General features: G+C 42.6%; 1 protein-coding gene across 5 annotated transcripts in view; it reads left to right on the top strand.

The window, feature by feature from the left end:
* Positions 1–19,091, top strand: part of pacrg (PARK2 co-regulated) — a 144,286-nt gene that overhangs the window by 113,264 nt on the left and 11,931 nt on the right. Inside the window, exon 5 of one of the 5 annotated variants that reach the window (XM_013266528.3) lies at positions 16,369–17,322. The exons of the other annotated variants lie outside the window; for them this stretch is intronic. Coding sequence (XP_013121982.1) covers positions 16,369–16,637 — 269 coding nt within the window. The 3' untranslated portion in view covers positions 16,638–17,322. Of the gene's footprint in view, positions 1–16,368; positions 17,323–19,091 lie in introns of those variants that run through there. 5 annotated transcript variants of the gene reach the window in all.

The raw sequence follows: 19,091 nt of genomic DNA, 5'->3' as shown, positions 1-19,091 counted from the left end.
GACCTCTATTATTCCTATCCATTTGCTGTTTCCTCTCACACCGCCGCAGAATGTGAAAGGGAATTATTAGAGTATGTCGATTTGTTCTCTGTGTCAATATGAAGCATCCCTCTAATCCCACTGTAGTGCCATAGTCAGTCATTCAGACACTCTGTCTGCTATAGTCCAAAGCCTGTAGAGCCGGAGGCCTCACTCATTAACTTGGCCTTTCTAAGAGACAGCAAGCCACCCCCGAGGCCATCGCCTGTTTATGTGTGAGACATGAGTTAGATTATTTGTGTGCATCTGTGTGTGTGCTCGTGTTCCTTTTTGTGGATGCGAGTGTATTCTTTTTGCATGGAGGACGTAACGTGTGTGTTTGTAATCGATTTGGCTTACTCTGGGGCAGCGTGTTTGCTACCCCTCAGCAGCAGCTGGTGGGTGGGCAGAGCAGAGATGAGTGGGTTAGCCCCTGGCACACATCTGCACCCTGGGAGCAGTAGCTGCTGGCGCCAGCCATCTTTGGCACCGCTTCTTCCCCAGGTCCTCCAAAGGCTGTGTCCCTCAGGAGATGTGCACGATTGCACATTGGTGTGCATGCATGTGTGTTAATGTCTTTTCTGTGTGAACAATCCGTTAAGATATGTGTTTTCCAGCTGTGAGAAAATTGTGCAGCCGTGTACGTGTTATTAGTTGTAGTGAATGTGTCATGAGGTTTGTGTGTTGAGCCACGTGACCAGCAGTGTGTCCCTGGAAGCTGCGGACGTGTAGCCCGGATAGAGGAGGATGGTGACACTCTTCCCCACTGGGATCATACTTAATTGGACTCAGTGTTTGGCTCTTTCACTTCATTCACTTCCTTCAATCACTGCAACAGTACCTGCATCTACTGCTCTTCCTTTCTTTATGCTTTTTTTGCACACGTGCTTCCCTTCTGCTTGTACATTTTCAAATTAAAATGCTTTCTGCCACTGTCTACTTCAGTTCCCCTTCCCCTAGTCTTTCTGTTTCTGTCTGACTTTTTCTTCTTCCTCTCTTCCTCTTCCTCCTGTCTCTCGCGCTCATCCCTCCTTCCTAATTTGAGAAACAGTGGTGGGATCGATTGGTGGTCCCAGCCTCTCTTCTCCTCGCCCTGCACAAATTTATTATTCTCTGAAAGACTCACACACTGATGGTCCCCTGGAGGGCCAGCTTGTACAGCTACCAACGCACACACACACACATACACACATACTCTTACACATACGCAACCAATGTCAGATGCTGATGCATTATCACATCACTGTAGAGAAACACACACAAACAATGGCATACATGCTCACGATAACATGCACAGTGTTGCCTCATACATTATAGATGCAGAGACTAAAAGCAAGATGTACTCACACATGCGCATTAATTTAAGCAAACACAGACACCCTCTGACACAGAAACCAGAATAAGCTGGGGGATCCTGGTCTGAGTCAGCATTTCACATCTACTGGTAACAGTGTAGCTGTATGCGGATCAGTGATGGCATAGTTTTGGCAGCCTTGTGGAGATGTAGGCGGTTATATAATGGCCATGATGAGAGATGTAACCCTAATCTTAAGTGAAAATATTGTATTTCAATAGAAAAGGTGGTCCCTCAGGACATCTTGGTTATAGCTATAAAGAACTTTCAAAGGTGACGTTCTTACACACAAAGCTAAAAGATGTGGGTGATGGCCATAGTACCAAATAATGTAAAGATACATGTGTGATGAAATTGAGTAAAATCTTCAGTTTGTTTCAATGTGTGGCTCTTCAGTGTCTGAAAAGCAGAAAGAATAGCATGTGTGCAGGAGAGTTTTTGAACAGCGACGCAACATTCTTAACCACTGGTGTCATTTCCACTGTGAAACGAGAGAGCAGGACTTCTTCACTTATGTACTTTCAGTTAGACGTCCTCTCTAAAGTCTCTCTAACCTGCATAAGTTTACAGTCCTGACACCACATATGCTGGTACATTAACATAACCAACTTTCACCCAATTATGCCCCGATTATCAATATGCTATCAAAGTAATTAACTTAATAAGCAGCAGGTGTTATGTGAACTTTATCACTTTTCAGGCAGGGTGTTAGACAGTAATAGTCTCTTTCACTGGGCATGAATTCAGCCCAAAAGGAGCAGAAATGATATTGATGATATCTGTGTGTGTTGAGTGAGTCTATAGCACATGTGACCCCATGCCACATCTGGCTCTTGGGTTGTCCCTGACTGGACTGCATGAGGTCAATGAGAAATTACTGTTTAAACGTAATTGCCATTTTACTGCAACTCACAATACAACTTTGTTGCTTTCATTTTGAAAGCAATGTGAAAATGTGTTGGAACAGCTCACAGCACATCTTGCATTTGCTGTTGATGTGACTGCACTAATGACTGAGCTAAATACCAAACTGCAAGGCAAGTTGAAAGCTTTCACAAGAAGGTTGCAGTTTCTTTCAAGCCAAGTGACAAACTTTAACAAATCCAGATTCAGATCCTCTCTCAGTGGGGATCACCTGTCTGCTGTCCTTCATATTTTAACCTCAGACATTGAACCTGACTCTAATGCACTTCTTTAAGCCCAAAACAGACCAGATTTCTCTCACTTAGCACATAGAAGTGACACAGATTTTGTAAAAACAGGCGCATTTTGTTCATAATTGATTTTAGGAATGTTGATTAAACAGTGATAATAAATGCTGGTGTTTTTACTGGGTTCATTGCACATTTCCAAGTGCCTAATTGTAGCGTGTGCTCTTACCAGCAGCAATTTTATAAAATATTGAACTGAGTTCAGCTTATTGGTGGTCCATTGGGAAAATTAATTGCCCTCCCCGGGTCTAGAGCATTAGCCATACACAGATTTATATAAAAATGTAGATTGGTTTAAATCCATGTGTTTATTGCTAGCTTGCAGTGTTTTCTGTTTAGATGCAGACATTTAAAATCCTTTAGCCCTAAAAAAAAACACAATAAGAGAAAATAACAAAAGTGAAGAAAAATTAATTAACTCTGCGCTCAGCCTGAATACACTTCACAACCTCTGAAGCAGTGACCTTTCAAACTCGTCACTTCACTGCACACCACATCAACCTGGATGAATAAGCTAAAAGCTGGGCTTCAAAAATAATCGAAGAAGAATAGTTTTACCCTCTTTTTTTATGAATTCCCCACATCGCAGAGCCACACAGGTGAACTTGAGTAGAAGAAACTCTGTAAGTGTAAAAGATTTTGAGAGAATTAAGAGAATTGTGGGGTTTACTCTCAGCAGAGGGACAGAAATGCAGTTTGTCTGCCAGCCTGTACGTCAGTCCTCCCCGTAGACGCTCTGATTTGTTATTTTGTACACTTTGACCCGGGGTGTGAGCAGAGGGTCGTGTTTTGACGAGATGGTTATTAAGAATGCGCTTCTGATCTACGGGAGGCTGATGGCCTTCATCAGTTCCCTCTCTGAATCTGAGTGCTGTCGTCCTCTCCTCCCTCCCGTTTACGACTCTGCTTTGACTCAGGCTGCAACTTCCAATTTGCACACAGCTACAAATCACCCACACTAACTTCGGGATGCTGACTTGTCCATGTTCAAAGAAGGTTTGATGGTGTAAGCTAGGCTAATAGGCTGGAAGTAAGAGATGCAGGGAGAGTGCAGGTGGGTTTTTCAGATAATGAGGAACTTGTTTTCAAAGGTTTGGATGATGATACCACAAGCTAAAGCCACATGGGTAGGAGGAGGGGGTTATATGACTTTCATCTACTTGAAGGCGAAAGCAGATCATTCTTTTTTTCATATTATGCCACAGTGTCTGCTCTATACTTTTATCCATCTATAGTGGAAAGCAAAGCTCAAATCATCCAAGGCCCTGAAGGAGATCTGATCTAAAATTGCTGCTTTATGGCATACTCGACATGTTTCATTTCATTAGCCGTTTAAATTGCTCTAGCTGAGTAATTTACCTTGCATTTACCGCTGACCATCTTGACTTTGCTTTAAATACGACTCCCGATAGCTGCCTTTCATCAGCTTAAGTCTCCCTTAGATGTCATCTTCTCAGATGTTCAGTCTGATTGAGAAACAGAGAGAAAATGAAGATTACAGGGAAAAGTGTCACCTGCGTTGTGTTTGAGCTCACCGTGCGGTAATATCTCCCCTGCCTGATAATTTAAGGAAAGTAGTTTGAATGAAACCCCGGCCACGTGAGTTCAACTAGCCCAGCGCGCTGCATGCAGAGCAGAGAGGCAGGATTAGTAGCTACAGCGGGTGAATGTATCAAAGCCTGTGTTTTTCAGAAAGCCCTGCAGTTATTGCTTACTGTTAGGCCTATAAAGTGGTTTGTAGTGTATAAAATAATCATAAACATTATAATCTCATTCTTGCACAAACATCTTATCATAAAACAACAGCGGGCATAAAACTTCATTAAAGGACAGAACATAAAAGCAACATAAAAGGAGTCCAATAAAATAATGATTAGGAGAATTTTAAACTCATGCATAAAAAATTGGATTTCCGAAGATTACGCTTATTTTTGCCAAATTGCACCAGCTGAAACGCTTGGCTGCACATGACAAAGACCGATATACACATATGTGTGTGTAAAATATCTCTGTCCATCTAGTTTTTTCCAATATTAGTTCTCAGACCATGAGGATGTGCCTTTGTTTTTTCAAAGCTGCCTTTGAAAAGTGGCATAAGAAGGACTGATGGGTCTGATAACAGCACACACACACACACACCTTGCAAAGCACTTGCACATTCACTCTGCACGACACGAGCCCGTATCACACAGTGCCCAAGGATGGCAGACTTTCACTTTTAAAAGACTGTTATGGAAAGACCCATTACAGTGCAAAAGGTTTCAACCTCAATTATATGGAGAATATATAGTAGTCAGGTCGCTAATGAAAATGGAGGAGAGTGTCTACTCTTGCAAACAGCTTTCTGTGAAAGATGGGGAAGTAATCTATTCTCTTTACGAGGAGCAGTACTTCCCCCCCCCTCTCTGATTGCCACAGCTTTAATGAAGAGCTTACATACCTGAGGGGAATGATTCAGGAGCAAAGCATCAGGCAACATATTGGATGTGGCTCTAAAATGGAAGTCAAGAAAAGCATGGTTTTACATTGTTTGTGTGTGTGCGCATGTGCGTGTATGTGTTGTTGATGCCTTCTTAGTTTAGCTTGAGTTAGTTTTAAGAAGCAAAAGAAACATAAATGTAACGTTTATACTGAATATGCAGGTCAGTGAACACAGGAAGGTGAGAACAGCAACACTTCTCTGACAATGTGAAGGATGCATTCAAACAAGAGTAAGGGTGCGTCCTAGATCCTTTTCCTACCCACCTTTCTTTGATCTAGATGAATACGTCATCGAGATCAAGGAAAGGTGGTTAGGAGACTTGATTAGGAGTTAGGAAAAGAGAAGAGCAGTGCACTGAGAGTTTGAACGACCTTACCTGACGCGTGACCCTGGACATCCGTCCAGTCTTGAAACTACACGAGCAGACGATAACAAACAAAATGTGCATCTTACTTCACCAACGTGTTCTTACCTTGCTGTTTAATGCAGGTGATGTAAACAAGAACATGCTATGAAAAATATCCCGTTATTATAAAGGCTGGAATCTTAAAGAAACAGGAACATTTTGGGACAGATTTGCTAACGTCTGCAGAAGCACAAAACGTCTTTTAAGATTAAAAATCTGCTGAATTTACTAAAGAGGCACAGTGTCAGTTCTGTGACTGAAAGGTATGGAGAGGAACATTTTTGTGGCACTATGGCATATGTATTTGTAAGACTTTCACTTTCAGGGTGTCGCTTGTGCATCTTTATGGAGGGTTTTTTCCCTTTTTTCTTGATCTTTTGCTCTTTTGTCTCCTTTCGTTTCACCTGTGTTTCATCCCCACATGTGCCTAATCACCAATCACCCCTCTGTATCTGTTCTCATTTCCCAAATTGCACACCCTGAATTCCTCCAATGAAGCCAAGTTTGATTACCTAAGTGAAACAGCGTATGAATAAAAAGGAGCTGTTTAGAGTTCCCCTCTTGCTACGCTTCTTTTGTCTGTCTGAGGTTAAAAAAAACAAAAAACAACACACTTCTGCAAAGGATGCACCTGTGCGTCCTCAATTATAGCTCTGCCAGCAAGCCTCCTCTGTCCTTCACATGCGTTTCAGGAAGAGAGATCCTTCAGCATGCCGTACTAAGATTGATTTCCTGGTCACGGGCAGGAGGCCTGAGGACAGAGGAGACAAGGAGGGTCAAATTAGTGAAATTGAAAAGCCCGCTATCCCGTCTTTCCCTTTGTCTTTGTCATTTCGGTCTGTTTATCCTCGTCATTCTCCTCTTTTTAGATTCATGTTTTGTTTCATTTTGGGGCTTTGCGTTTCTTGCTTTTTTTAATTGGCCAGTAAAGGCTCATTTTTCATACAGTCTGCCTCCAAGAACTGCATTTGTGTCCTCTCTCTAGCACCACAACCCCTGACAGCATTTTAGACCTGTGCCATTATGAAAGGGGTGACTAGGTCTGGCTTAGTGAGGTTGTTGGTGGGACCGCTTTTACTATGGTCCTCATTTAGACATGCAGATGCCCCATTAAGACATCAGATTAATGTCTGAAAGCAGCTTTGCTGTATAGTCACACATCGCTGATATACTGACACTTTGAGCACACATGATGTAACATCTTCTCATCCTGCCTGGAAAATTACTCTGACCTGTGAAAGTCAGTTATTAAAGCTAAATGCAGGGTGTAACCGGGAGAGATTTATTCCAGTTACAAGTAGTTGTTTTGGTGTCCTTAACTTTCTGGCTGCAAATTGTCTGGGTAACAAATTTACAATAAAAGCAGCCAGTGAAACTTATTCTTGGCAGCTGGTGGGTTTATTTATTTTATTTTCTGTCATTGTTTACCAGTCCTTGGAGGGTGAACAAACCCTAATCTTGGACACTAAGTAAGAGTTTGTGCAGACAATGTGCAATCAGTGTTGTTTACACTACAGCTGTCCTGCAATCGAATCCAATCAAGAAAGCTATGCCTCTGCATGCCTGCTCTACCTGTGGTCAAAAGAATAGCTTGTCTTGTTAATCATTTGTCATAAATATTGGTCGTGGTAATATCGACTGACACACTCAAAACCGAAAATAAATAAACAAATAAATAAACATTCTATCCAGACTAACACGAGCTGTTACGCAAAACTCAGAATAAAGAAGGAAAGAAAAAAGAAAAAACTCAAGTCTGAGCTGCAAAAGATCAGGCCTGGGTTAATACACCAAGCCAGAGGGAGATAAAGACAAAGAGGCGGAAAGAGAGAGAAATAAGATTTTATTTAAGAGAACGCGCCGCTGCCTCGCAGACGCAGAGCGCAGCGATGTGAGGCTGACCTCTGGAAGGAAAGCAGCAGCAGGGGTCACAGGGGTTGATCCAATTCTGGGCAGCCAGTGCCAACACTCTGATTAAGAGGTGATGAAGAGGGCAGGCCGACCATCATCTCCACAGGTGGAGTCACTTTGGGATGCGTGTGGGCCGGGGAGGGGGGGCACTGAAAGTTCAAGCACCGTAGCCAGAGCGATAATCAGCAAAGGCGCTAAAATTACTCTTGAGCTGTTGTCTGTTTTTGCCTTATCCAAATATTGCCAGATAACAAAGACGCACGTCTGCTCCACTCGTATCGCTCCCAAGTTTAAGCATTGTTTGACTTGCTGTGGTCAGGAGCTTAAGTTGGCTGGTAAATATTAGCACTACAAGGAACGTGGCCTTTTTTCATGGTTGCAGGTTTAAGAAGTACAGTGTTTAGACAGGTTTGCACCATTTGATGTTACTCTTTATAAATGTAAATTTCACATGAGCTATTACAGGCTTCGCCTTCTGTTTAAGGTGCACATCATGTGATAGGAACACTGTTTTCTCTTGTCATTGTCGTGGGAGAATGGCCCAGCCGTCAGAGTATCAACAAACATATGTCTGTGTGTGTGGGTGTATGTGTGTGTGTGTCAGTGAGTAGAGTGTGAGGGGTAAATGTCACTGATATGGTGCTGGGGAGTTCCTCTGCTGGGCCAAAACCTGAGCGACTGCTCATCTCTAATTGGACCTATCTTAGTAACCTTTCCACAGCCGGGGGTTCCCATTCATCACCCTCTGTCTGTCTGTCTGTCAGCCAATCAGAGCTGAGGCAGGTCCTCATGCACACAGTGTACTTCTTAACCAATTTTTTCAACTTAAATTTTTTACATTTTATTATGTTTATATCTTTGTATTTATGTTTTTTTGGGTAGGATTTTCAATTTCGGCGATTCCCTTAGCATCCTTCTCACTGACCTCACACTTCAGTACGCGTTATTGTTGCCAGCTTAGTGCCTGTGTTGCTAGATGCAATGACTTTTCTGAGGACTTTAGGGACTTGCTCCCCTGCTACAGGCCCAATGAGTGGCAGAGCAGCAATGCCCATATATAATGCCCATTTATCTCACACAGTGAAATGTGTCGAAGACAAAGTAATAGTCTCTCTGTTGGTTTAACTCTCTTTCTGACTTATAATTTAATTTGATGTTGAATTAGTTGTTTTAGTGTGGACTGTCAGAAACAATAGACTGTTTATAAAAGAAGGACATAGCAACCATGAGGTCAACCATCTGTTAGCCGGGCCCTGTGAAGCGTCGATCTGAGGATTTTGGCTGTTGCTATCTTAAGCTGCGTCCGCACTGGAAGCGGCCCACTCGTCGCACATTGCTTTGCAGCTGACAGCTGATTGCTTGTGGACATTCCAGGCTCCGGTTGCTTAGGTAGCCTTATTATGCATTTACTACTAGGTCATATGTCAATCAATGTATTCTTCAGTGTCATTGGTAGTCACTTCTGTTGCTCACCTGGAAAGTGAGAAAACTTTATCTCGCACCCTACCTATTTCTCATCTCCGGTGTCCATCTTTTATGTAGACTCTACAGAAAAAAGGGACTTTTGTTATCTCTTCCCAACTTCCTGACAATGAAACTGAGCCAAAACATTAAAGCTAGGCTCAGAAACCCTTTGTAAATTAATCCTTCTTGTGTGGGAGCTCCTTTCCCATTGTCCTGGAAATGGATAATACTCCCGGTACGGCTTTGGTATGTCACCATATTTGTTTTGCAAAGACTCCTAATCTATTTTCTCCACCATGTCACTTGTGTGTTACTTTCAGTGACAGTTCCATTGTCAGTCCAAGCAAAAAAAATAAATAAAAAATACCATTGCTGTTTTGCTTCTGTAGTGTTTTCTGCAGACATCCAGCCCTTAGCTACCTGTTTACACCAGCACACACATGCCCCCGTGTTCATCCAGCGTGATGCATTTACAGACAGAGATTATTTCGAAAAAATGTGCTAAAAGCTGGTTAAAGGTTGCATTAGAGAGAATATAGACACACATACAAGCTTGCAGCACACCGTCGCACATACGGAAAGTTTTGCTATGTTTTTGAATCAGAGGGGGAATTGGTCCTGTGCTGTCGAAAATGCAGAAACGGGTAAGAGACAGACGTGAAACCAGACGGATGCGCAAACAGACAGACTGACAGCAGCAGCACACAAAGACAGAGGGGAGGCCTGCAGAGAGATGTGAGAGAGTGTGTTAATCCACATGGCGTAGCATTTCCTCTGTGGATCAGTGTGCGTTTGAACTTTTCAAGGGTAGGATGGCAAGGAGCGATCGGCCACTCTGTAAATGTCAGTGGATCTGAACAGCCGGAGCCCAGACAGCCTTGTGCCGTCGCCTGCCACTCACACTCTTCTTTATCCATCCTTCTCTTTTTTGTCTCTGTCTGGGAGCTGTTTATTTTCTCCTTTCCTTCCCCATCCTCTGTTATCCCACCCACCCTCTCCCTCTCACTTTCATTATTGTCTTTTACCTTTGCCTTGCCATTGCCTGCAGGAATATAGCAGATCCTGTAATAGACATGGCTGGTTTTTGTTTCTTTGTTTTTCTCTTTTCTCACCCTTTTCTGGATTTCTGCTCACCCTAATTCCACCTGACTAGTAACCGCTCTGTTTCACATTACTCGGTTTCAGAGACCATATTGTATTCTGGCTTCTTGCCTTTATATTTCCCCTAATTTATTAGCCTACCTTTATTTTTCTCTGCTAGTAATTAGATTTTTGTGTGTGTGTGTGTCTTGTAGAAGATGCTGTTTTATTACATTCTTCCAAACCATCTTCAATTTCCTAGGGAATTATCAAGGGAGAGTCCCTTCATTTAATTTGTACGGAAATTAATTTGTCAGTGTAAGAAATAGGATACTTGCTAATCTGGTTAGGCCAGCATTTGTCCCACCCCCTCCCACCGCCACTTTAGACCGCCTCTCTGCCAGTGTTCAGGAGCGAGGAGGCAGAGACAGTAGACAGGCACGCCGTTCTTGGAGACGAGGCAAGAATTCAAATAGAAGTGAAGGAAAAGAGATCTTTTGGCGACAAAAGAAACAGTGAAAGGGGAAGTGAGAAAGACACAAGGAAAAGAGGAAGAGTATTAAAATCAAAATGCCAAGAGGCGGGGTCATAAAACGACTGCCTTTATTGAGCGGGGCACAGTGGGCCAGTTGCTGCCTGCGGGCCTTTTCTACTCTTGTACTGCACTGCACCTCCACAAGTCGTACTCATACTTCAGTTTGGTCCAATGAAGCTTTCCTGTCAGGACGTTTTGAGTAAAGACATAAACAGTGAGAGGATGAGGGGAAAAATTAAAGAAATGCTTATATTTTTGTGTTGTTGTTGCAGGAATATTTTGATTTCTATTTGTGAAAATGATGTTTAGGTCTTTAGCTGCCAAAGCAGAGGCAGGGTGGGGTGGACTGGCAGGTGAATGACGCTCTTTGGCGTTAGTCCGGCAGACTGGGCCTGTGATGTGACGGCTGGCACAAAAGGATCTAGAGTACAAGGAGAAAGAGCCAAGGATAATTCAAACTTAACAAACAAGTAAAACTCTAGGATCTAGCGTAAGCGTTACACCCTAGCAGCAGAATAGTCTGGCAAGAGTGAATGGAAGGACCAGGGATATATGTGCACTGCAACTTGCCACGCCCAGGCAGACACACAGAGAGAGGTGAAGGAAACAAAACGGCTGACCAGCAGTGAACCACGGGGACCATGGTATTATATTTAACTGAGAGATATGCAAGCTCTGGCGTCAAGGATGCCTCCTGGGTGCCTTCTGGGTGAAGTGTTTCAGGCATGTCCCACCCGAAGGTGGCCCCAAGGCAGACCCAGGACACGCTGGAGAGATTACATCTCTCAGCTGGCCCGAGAACACCTCGGGATTAGCTAGAAGAGGTGGCTGGGGAGACCGAGGTCTGGACGTCCTTACTTCGGCCGTTCCCCCCACTACTTGAATAAGGAGAAGAAAATGGATGGATAGAGGTATGCAAGTTGTATCTGTCTTCTTAGCTCAAACTTAATGAGTGAAATGTTCCAGCATCAGTGTCCATATACTTTTGGCCAAATAGCAAGTATTGTTAAAAATGTATGAAGCCAGAATGAACATAGAAGTGCTCACTAATCCAAGAAATATGGAAATTTATGTGCATTGCAGTATCTATCAAAAACTGGAGAACGAATGAGAGGAAGAAGAAGAGTGTGTGTGTGTGTGTGTGTGTGTATGTGTGTGTGTGTGTGTGTGTGTGTCCCTCTCAGCTCGGTCCCATCCCTCCTGGCCATCTCTCTCTACACTCAGGCAGTCTCTCTGGCTGTTGTGTGTTTGTCTGAGATATGGACTTGGATGCACCGAGCGACCGCCCACTCCACACATTCCTCTGTAGTCCATCCGCTTCCCTTGGACGTTGAACAAATTGATTTGGGCGTTGATTATTCAAGGGGCACGTTTCATAACTTTTGACTGGCTTTTCTCCACCTCCCACTCCTGTTTTTTTCTCGCCGTGCATCTGGCTCTTTCTATCTCACGCCCATGTCCAGCTGCGGCTCTGCAGGATACCGCAGAAGGAGGCCCGTGGGTCGTGTAGTAACTTCAGATTGCAGTTTGAAGGAAGTTCATACAGCGAGGCTTTGACTGTGTTCACTTTGGGCGCAGTTTGTTAACGACATATTACCTTGATGTGTGCAACTGCACATGAATGTGTTAACTTTTCTCAGTGTTTAATTATTTTATAACACTCCTGGCGATTAAAAGGAATCACTGTACCCGCGGCTGCATAAAAATCTATATGTGTACACTAATAATGAATATTCAAGAAAGATCGGACACCAACTAATAAAGCGTTCATCACAGGAACATGAGCTGCAGACACACTCCCGCTTGTTATTAATATAAATGATCACCAAAAATGACTAATCGACTCAACTCTGTCCCTCTCTCTTGAGCCAGGAAGTCAAATGAGTTTCTCTGAACATGTAGCATAATTTAAAAAAAAAAAAAGATAATCCTAATTAGGATCAAATTTACAAGGGATTATTTTCCCCTGGTCTTCAGTTCTAGGCGAAGCTTTTAAAAAAGCTGCAACAGCTGTAAGTAGACTAGGAATTTAGTAATTACTTCCATAATTGATCATTTTCTTAATTAAGCAATCAACTTTTCAGTTCAGTGTAAAAAGGCAGTGTCCTGAAATTGTTGTTTTTGTCTGCCAAACAGCCTCTAAGACCTCATGATAATTAATTTTAAAAAAAAGCTGGGATCAGAAAATGTGTCTATTTTTTTGTGGAAACAAAAAAAGACTAATCAGTTATCAGAATAGTTGCTGATTAATTTCCTGATGATAAACTAATTTCATCTCTACTTAAAAGAACAGCCTGTGTAGAGAGAAAACCGACTTCTTTGACACGAAATATCACACGCAGCTAATTAGCTAATCGTTCGGCTTTATGCTGCTTGCATAAAGTTGGGTCCATCCATTAATAAAGAGCAAAGCTGGCATTAGAGCTAACCAAAAAAAATAAAATAAAACTATCAGTTATTTCTTTAGCCACTGCTACCCTCATCAAACACCTTACACAGATCAGCAGTGGGAGAAGACAGTGAGCGAAGAGTGACACACAGAAATGAGCCACAGAGTAAATGAGAGCGTTATAAAGAGAAAATGAGGCACTAGTGATTAATTAACTCCTCTCGCTTCCTTGTCCTGTAAGGCCAGGATAATTTTGTGACTTTATACGAGTGCCGCAGTGCTGTGCGCTCCGGCTCGGTCTCGTACACCATGAAACATAGATCAAGAGGAAAGTTTGAGCGCGGAGAGACTGTATTATATGAGCCTCTGCTTGATTGCTCTGCAACCAGAGAAGAGTGAGGGGGAGGAATAGCTTTGGCGAACTCGCTAATACATCTGATGTATTTCTTCCTCTTGAATGTAATGCACTCGCACACCTTATGCAATACAGAAGTACTTGAAGATATAAACAGTCCACTCTGATGTACGAATCTATCCAGAATTTTGCAGCTACTGCTTCCTGTTGAGCCCTTTGGCTCTGTGTGTGTGTGTGCTTGCAGTGTTTGTGTATGAGGATGACGCGCCATGTGCATACGTCTTTTTATTGTCCTCCAGCACACTGCTGTAATCAGGTAAGCCTACCGGCAGTGTTATCTCTGTCAGGTACTGTTAACCACTAGCTAACTCCTCCACAGCGCTCCTTCTGTGTTTCATCCCTTTTCTAGCTTTTCTTTCCTTTTTTCCCCTCTTCAGCAGCCTCCAGGCTCTCTAATCTGCCTCCCCGATGGCTTCCCTTCCTCTCCTACCTCATCTGGTTCCCCTCTGGCACACTTCATCTCAGCGTCACCAGAACTATACATAAGCCTTCTTCTGTCTTCCTTTGGTTTCCTGGGTAGAAAAAGATCAGTGCTGTGTCATCTGGGATGTTGATATGCGTCAGTGGATTTGGGTGCACCCTGTGATTATGCTGTATAAAAGGGATCCTTTGCACAGTGGACTCACACAGTACATGTGTCACCTGGTTGCACCAGACCAGATGAAGTTAATGTAGTGTAGACTACATTGCCACTGTGACTTCAAAGCCTCAGCATAAGCATTTTTGCTAATCCCATGCTGCCTGTTTTTATTTTTTGTTTTGTTTTTGTTTTTTTAAGCAAGCCTGATCAAGTTTGAATGAGAGAGAGAAGTTTTAGCAAGCCCCATTCATAACCATCAACAGAGAAAGTCATACTATGATTCAGTTAACTCAATTAAATGTGTTCCAGAAGGCATTACCACCACAAAAACAGTCCAGAGGTCCAGTTATGTGACTAGCATAACTGGACCTTGCAGGTGAAATTGCCTGTAGATCAAACCTATTCTTCTACCAAGAAGTTTGTTTCATGGTTGAAGCTGGGGGTTTGTGGGGATGGACTTGCCTGTGGAGCCAGCCTCAAGTGGCCAAGAGAGCAAATGTCTTAGGTAACAGAGCTAACAGCTAACAGAAGCCGCTGATGAAGCTAAAACAACTCTGAAACATATTTAGAGAAAACCTGAGTTGTCCCTAAACGCAACACTGGCACACAGGGAGGGCCTGTGAAAAAGGAGAGGCAAAGTTCAGAGTGGGTCAGCATACAGGAGCTGTATGGCAAAAATAAGCGGATTGTGGAAATTTTATTTGTGATCCAGAGGGCGAGTTTCTTGAGAGGGTTGATCAGGTGGCAGACTGGGAATCCGGGGGCACTGGAGGAAACACAGGAGACAGGAGTTACTAAACATTGATGAATAAGCACAGGAACCAACTCAGAAATCTAATTTACTACCACAGTGATGAGGACAGTCTGGTGCAGAGCCAGTCACAGGCAGCTTTAAACAAACAGCCTTCAATGAGCAGATTGCTTGCAGGTGTGCGACAGCAAACCGGCTCTACCCGAGGGCGCAAACCAGGCTGGATCCGCACATCAAACCACCTGCAACCAAACACAGAGAAATACGAAAACAGTCTTCCCCAAACCTGAACCACACACATTCATCACCATGATACATTTGTGGTCAGAAGTACATAAATACACTCATCATGGGAGTGAATGTCATGGTAATTTGGGGCTTTTTCCAGGCTGGAATAATTCTACAACATTCATCTTTAATGACTAACCACTAATCCACACAGGTTCAAAAATATATATACACTCACTTAAATCTTAGCCATGGCCTATTAACTTCTACTAGTGGTTATGCTTGACTACAAGTGTTAGTTTCACTTTGCAACATAAAAAATATTTTTTTGACAGAACTCATTGGATTGAGCAAGAGTGAAGATCTAAGGAGGAGAACTATAGATTCCAAGATCATGAGTTCAAATAATTGTACACAAGGAGAGGAAATTTGGCTAGGATGTTCAGGAGCAACCGAGGAACTACCAAAGCTCAAGCCTGACATTAATTTAAAGGGGCAACTTGCTAAGATACATAGTAGGAGTGTGTGTTTATATTTGAGCCTGTGTATAGAACAGTTACAAAAAAGTCAATAAAACCCCAAATTACCCTGAGATTTACTCACATGATGCACATGTAGTCAACCCCCAAAGGCCCATTCTGAGCCACCAAAGACCCTGATTGCTAACAGCAGTTACTGATAACTTCCTATAATTAATACATTTAGGTCCATATGCAAAGTAAAACATGAATGCAGCTCTTCCACGTATCTTCCCCCCAAATGCACACCCACCCACTGTGTATCCTGTGTGTGTTTGGATTGAAAATGAAAGCTGGCAGTAAGAGTGTTTGCCAAGGTGTCTCTTTGGTGGATAGATGATTTAGTGGGTGATTCTATGAGGAGATTCCTGTGTGGTCTCAGCTGGGATGGAGTGAAAAAATAGCGAGGAGAGACGAGTGGGGCAGGGGCCATGCTGCCCTAGTCATTTGATGGAGAGGTGGAGTAGGACTGGGTAATAAGACTGCACAGGTGTCCGTGGGCACACACACACACACAGAAGCCTGAGCACATGCACAAAATGGTCCAGCAGATTAAATGCGCTGCAGGTTGTGTGAGACCAGAGAGCCAAGCAGAGAGAATGGGAGAAGGTGTTGAGTCTGTGTGTAAGCTCCAGGGCAGCAAAGTCTTCCTCTACCACTAAGTCAGCTACTGATCTCATTTCTCCCCAGATGGACTCCTAACACACTCCCATCAGGGGACAAATATATATTCTCTCTGTCTCTTTTGCTCACACATTCCTGCACCAGCGACCTTTTCTCTTTATTTGTCTCCCACTCTCTTGCTATGACTTCATCTGGGGCCCTTGCTCTTTGTGTGTTTTTTTTGGTAGTTTTTCTTTTGTTTGTTTGTTTTATTCCCTCTGTCTTTACTTTCCTCCTCCACACCTATACCTCTCGAACTCTGTTTTCTTCTGTATGTCTGTCACATCATTTCATCCTATATCATGCAGTATCCCAAACACCATTGCCCTCTCTCCTCCTCTTTTGATCAATCATTGCATACAGGTGCTGTTAAACTGTGTCCTCTGGTGAACCGGCCACCACAGAGTGTCCCTTGTGCCTGCCTCCATCCTCGCTCTTTGTCATCGTTCTCATCGCCTCAGCCCTCCAGCTCTTGCCCCAGTTTGTCAGCGAAGCAAAACTGGCTGAGTCTCGGAGCCCATCATTCATCTACCCTCCCCCCCAAACTCCTGACGCATTGGCGGCTTGGCTGGTCTCAGACAAATAGCATCACGGCAGATAATACAGCCACAGCCAGAAAAAGAGCCAAATAAATGGTCCCTTCTCTGCCGACCTAATGGTCCTGCTTTCCACTTGGCCAGAGGACAGTGCTTAGCCTGGGTACTACATGGATACAAACGTCGGCTTGGAAAGTGAAAAACTCACAAGCCTCACACACACCTTATGAATAAAGCCTGTCAGCTGTCAGCATATCCCTAGACAAATACAGGGCTTATCGGGGGGATGTTTATTGTGCTATTTGCATGGTGATGTATGAATGTGACATGAAGGTGTCTGTTGCAGGAGTACATAACGGAGAGATAATTCAAATCTCAAAGCCCTAATCACATCTAAAGCGCTATCACATATACGCTAATATTCATACGCATGCAGCACTCGATAACCTTTGGAGATCGGCGATAGATGCCAACATATTTCAAAACGTGCGTCTTATTCTGAAGTTCAGGGGAAAAAAACTCCAACAAGATGTCAAAAGAAAATGCATTTTACGTTGTACAGTTTAGCGCAACTGCGTGTTAAATATTGTCAACGAGAACGAGGTGTAAGCAGACTGCATAATTAAACAAGTCCGGAAAATCCATTGCATTGTGACATTTCATTTGTGGTTCTCACTGGAGATAGTTATGCCATATGTTATGAATTTGTCTCCTCTGTCAACGCACCAGGTGGTGGGATTATTAAGCAGTTGTGATTATTGAGCTATCAGGGTGTATCACAACATGGCATCAATATATTATTACTACTATACTGTTTATCTTTCAAAAACATAAAACGAGTTTTTCCTTCTTTCTTTTTTCATTTTGCAAGTCTGCGTTTATGTTGAATCGGCTTTTTCACATCTTGTTTTTCCCTCTCACTGGAGAAAAATGTAGAATATTGAGTGTTTTAGGCATCGTCATGGAAAAGCAAAAGTTTTCTACAGAAAAACTAATTACACCATTGCTGCTTTCATAAGAATTATGAGGGTGTGTAGCGGTGAGATCATGCTAATTAAATGTGTTTGGTTAAAGGATGATCAGGGAGTGTGAGCACCTCTATAAAAGGCAACGTTTTGGAAGTTTGTTCTGTGCTGGAGCATTCAAAAGAACAATCCTCCCAGGAGTTCATGTCCTATTGCCTCAAGGTCAGACTGTGCGATGTTCAGAGAAACTGCAAAAGATGTTAGAGCTTCATCTCAGACTGTTTGCAAAATTATAACTGAACAAACCGCAAGACTTCTGGGACAATCTCCTTTGGACATACGAGACCAAAATGGATACGTTTATGAGCACAAACACCTCAAACCAACTATGAATCACAGTAGACGACAGGTTGTTTTGCAGGTACAGGACCTTGACACCATGTAGTCATTGTGTTGAACATTAACTTCTCTGTATATCAAAGTATTCTAGAGTCAAACACCGTCTGTCCAACAGCTAAAACCTGGCCTAAACTGGGTCATGCAACAGAACGATGATCCCAAGCACGAAAGCAAATCTACAACAGAATGGCTGAAAAAGAAAAGAATCAAGATGTTGCACTGGCCCAGTCAAAGTCCAGACTTCAACCTGATTGAAATGTTGTGGCAAATATCTGCAGATCTCAATGACCTGAAACAACGTTGTAAAGACGAGAGGGAAAAATCCCTCCAAAATGGTGATATTAAGAAAACAATGATAACAATTATATAAAGTTTTAGCTTCTACATGCTACTGAATCATGCGGCATACTTAGTATTTCATAAGACTTGTTTTTCACACAAGTGCATCAGCTTAGCTTCATTTTAACCCAAATTTGGTTGTAATGTATCCAAGTTTTGCTTGCATGCTAGTAAGAATATCCTACATCTGGCTCTTCTGAAATTGCATTTATAGTCCCTCCAACTATAAATATAGTACGTAATACATGTAGCAAAGATTCATTTTTTCCACTGTTGTTAAAAAAAAGCAAAAGTCAGATTGCTTGACTTTTTTTCCCTTTAATTGAATATCCCAGTTAATTGTTTATTGTCCTCATCACATTTTTAAGTCCTTAAGAAATTTTTTTATGACCTTATTGGAAGGACTAAAAAGGACATTGCAAATCACAGATGGGGAAAATGCAATCATTGCCGGTTTCTCATCTTGCTGTGATTAAGGCTTGATTATGATTTCTTTAGGGTCACGGAAAAAATCTGGCTTGGATTAAAAGAAACAAAGTTGAGTGGCAGTAAGAAATCAAAAGTGAGAGTGTGCTGTGTAAAAGCCCATATCCACCTCCTTTGCCCTGAAGGTGTTTTTTTAAAAAAAAAAAAGAAACATTTGCTTCTTGGAAAGGCAGTCGCCAAATAAAAAAATTAAATATGTATAAATGAGATAAAGCCTAATCTGATCACCTAAAATGGAGAAGAAATGGAGTTCAGAGCATCAATAATTTACCATGTTTTCGTTGCACTTGTAAACATTTGAAAGTGTTTGCACCATCATCATCATCATCATCATCGCTGACGATGACAGACAGGCCACCAC

Source organism: Oreochromis niloticus, linkage group LG19, assembly GCF_001858045.2.
Source record: "Oreochromis niloticus isolate F11D_XX linkage group LG19, O_niloticus_UMD_NMBU, whole genome shotgun sequence".
Lineage (NCBI taxonomy): Eukaryota > Metazoa > Chordata > Actinopteri > Cichliformes > Cichlidae > Oreochromis > Oreochromis niloticus.
Note: the sequence above shows the minus strand (reverse complement) of the source record. Positions and strands in the feature narration are given on the sequence as shown.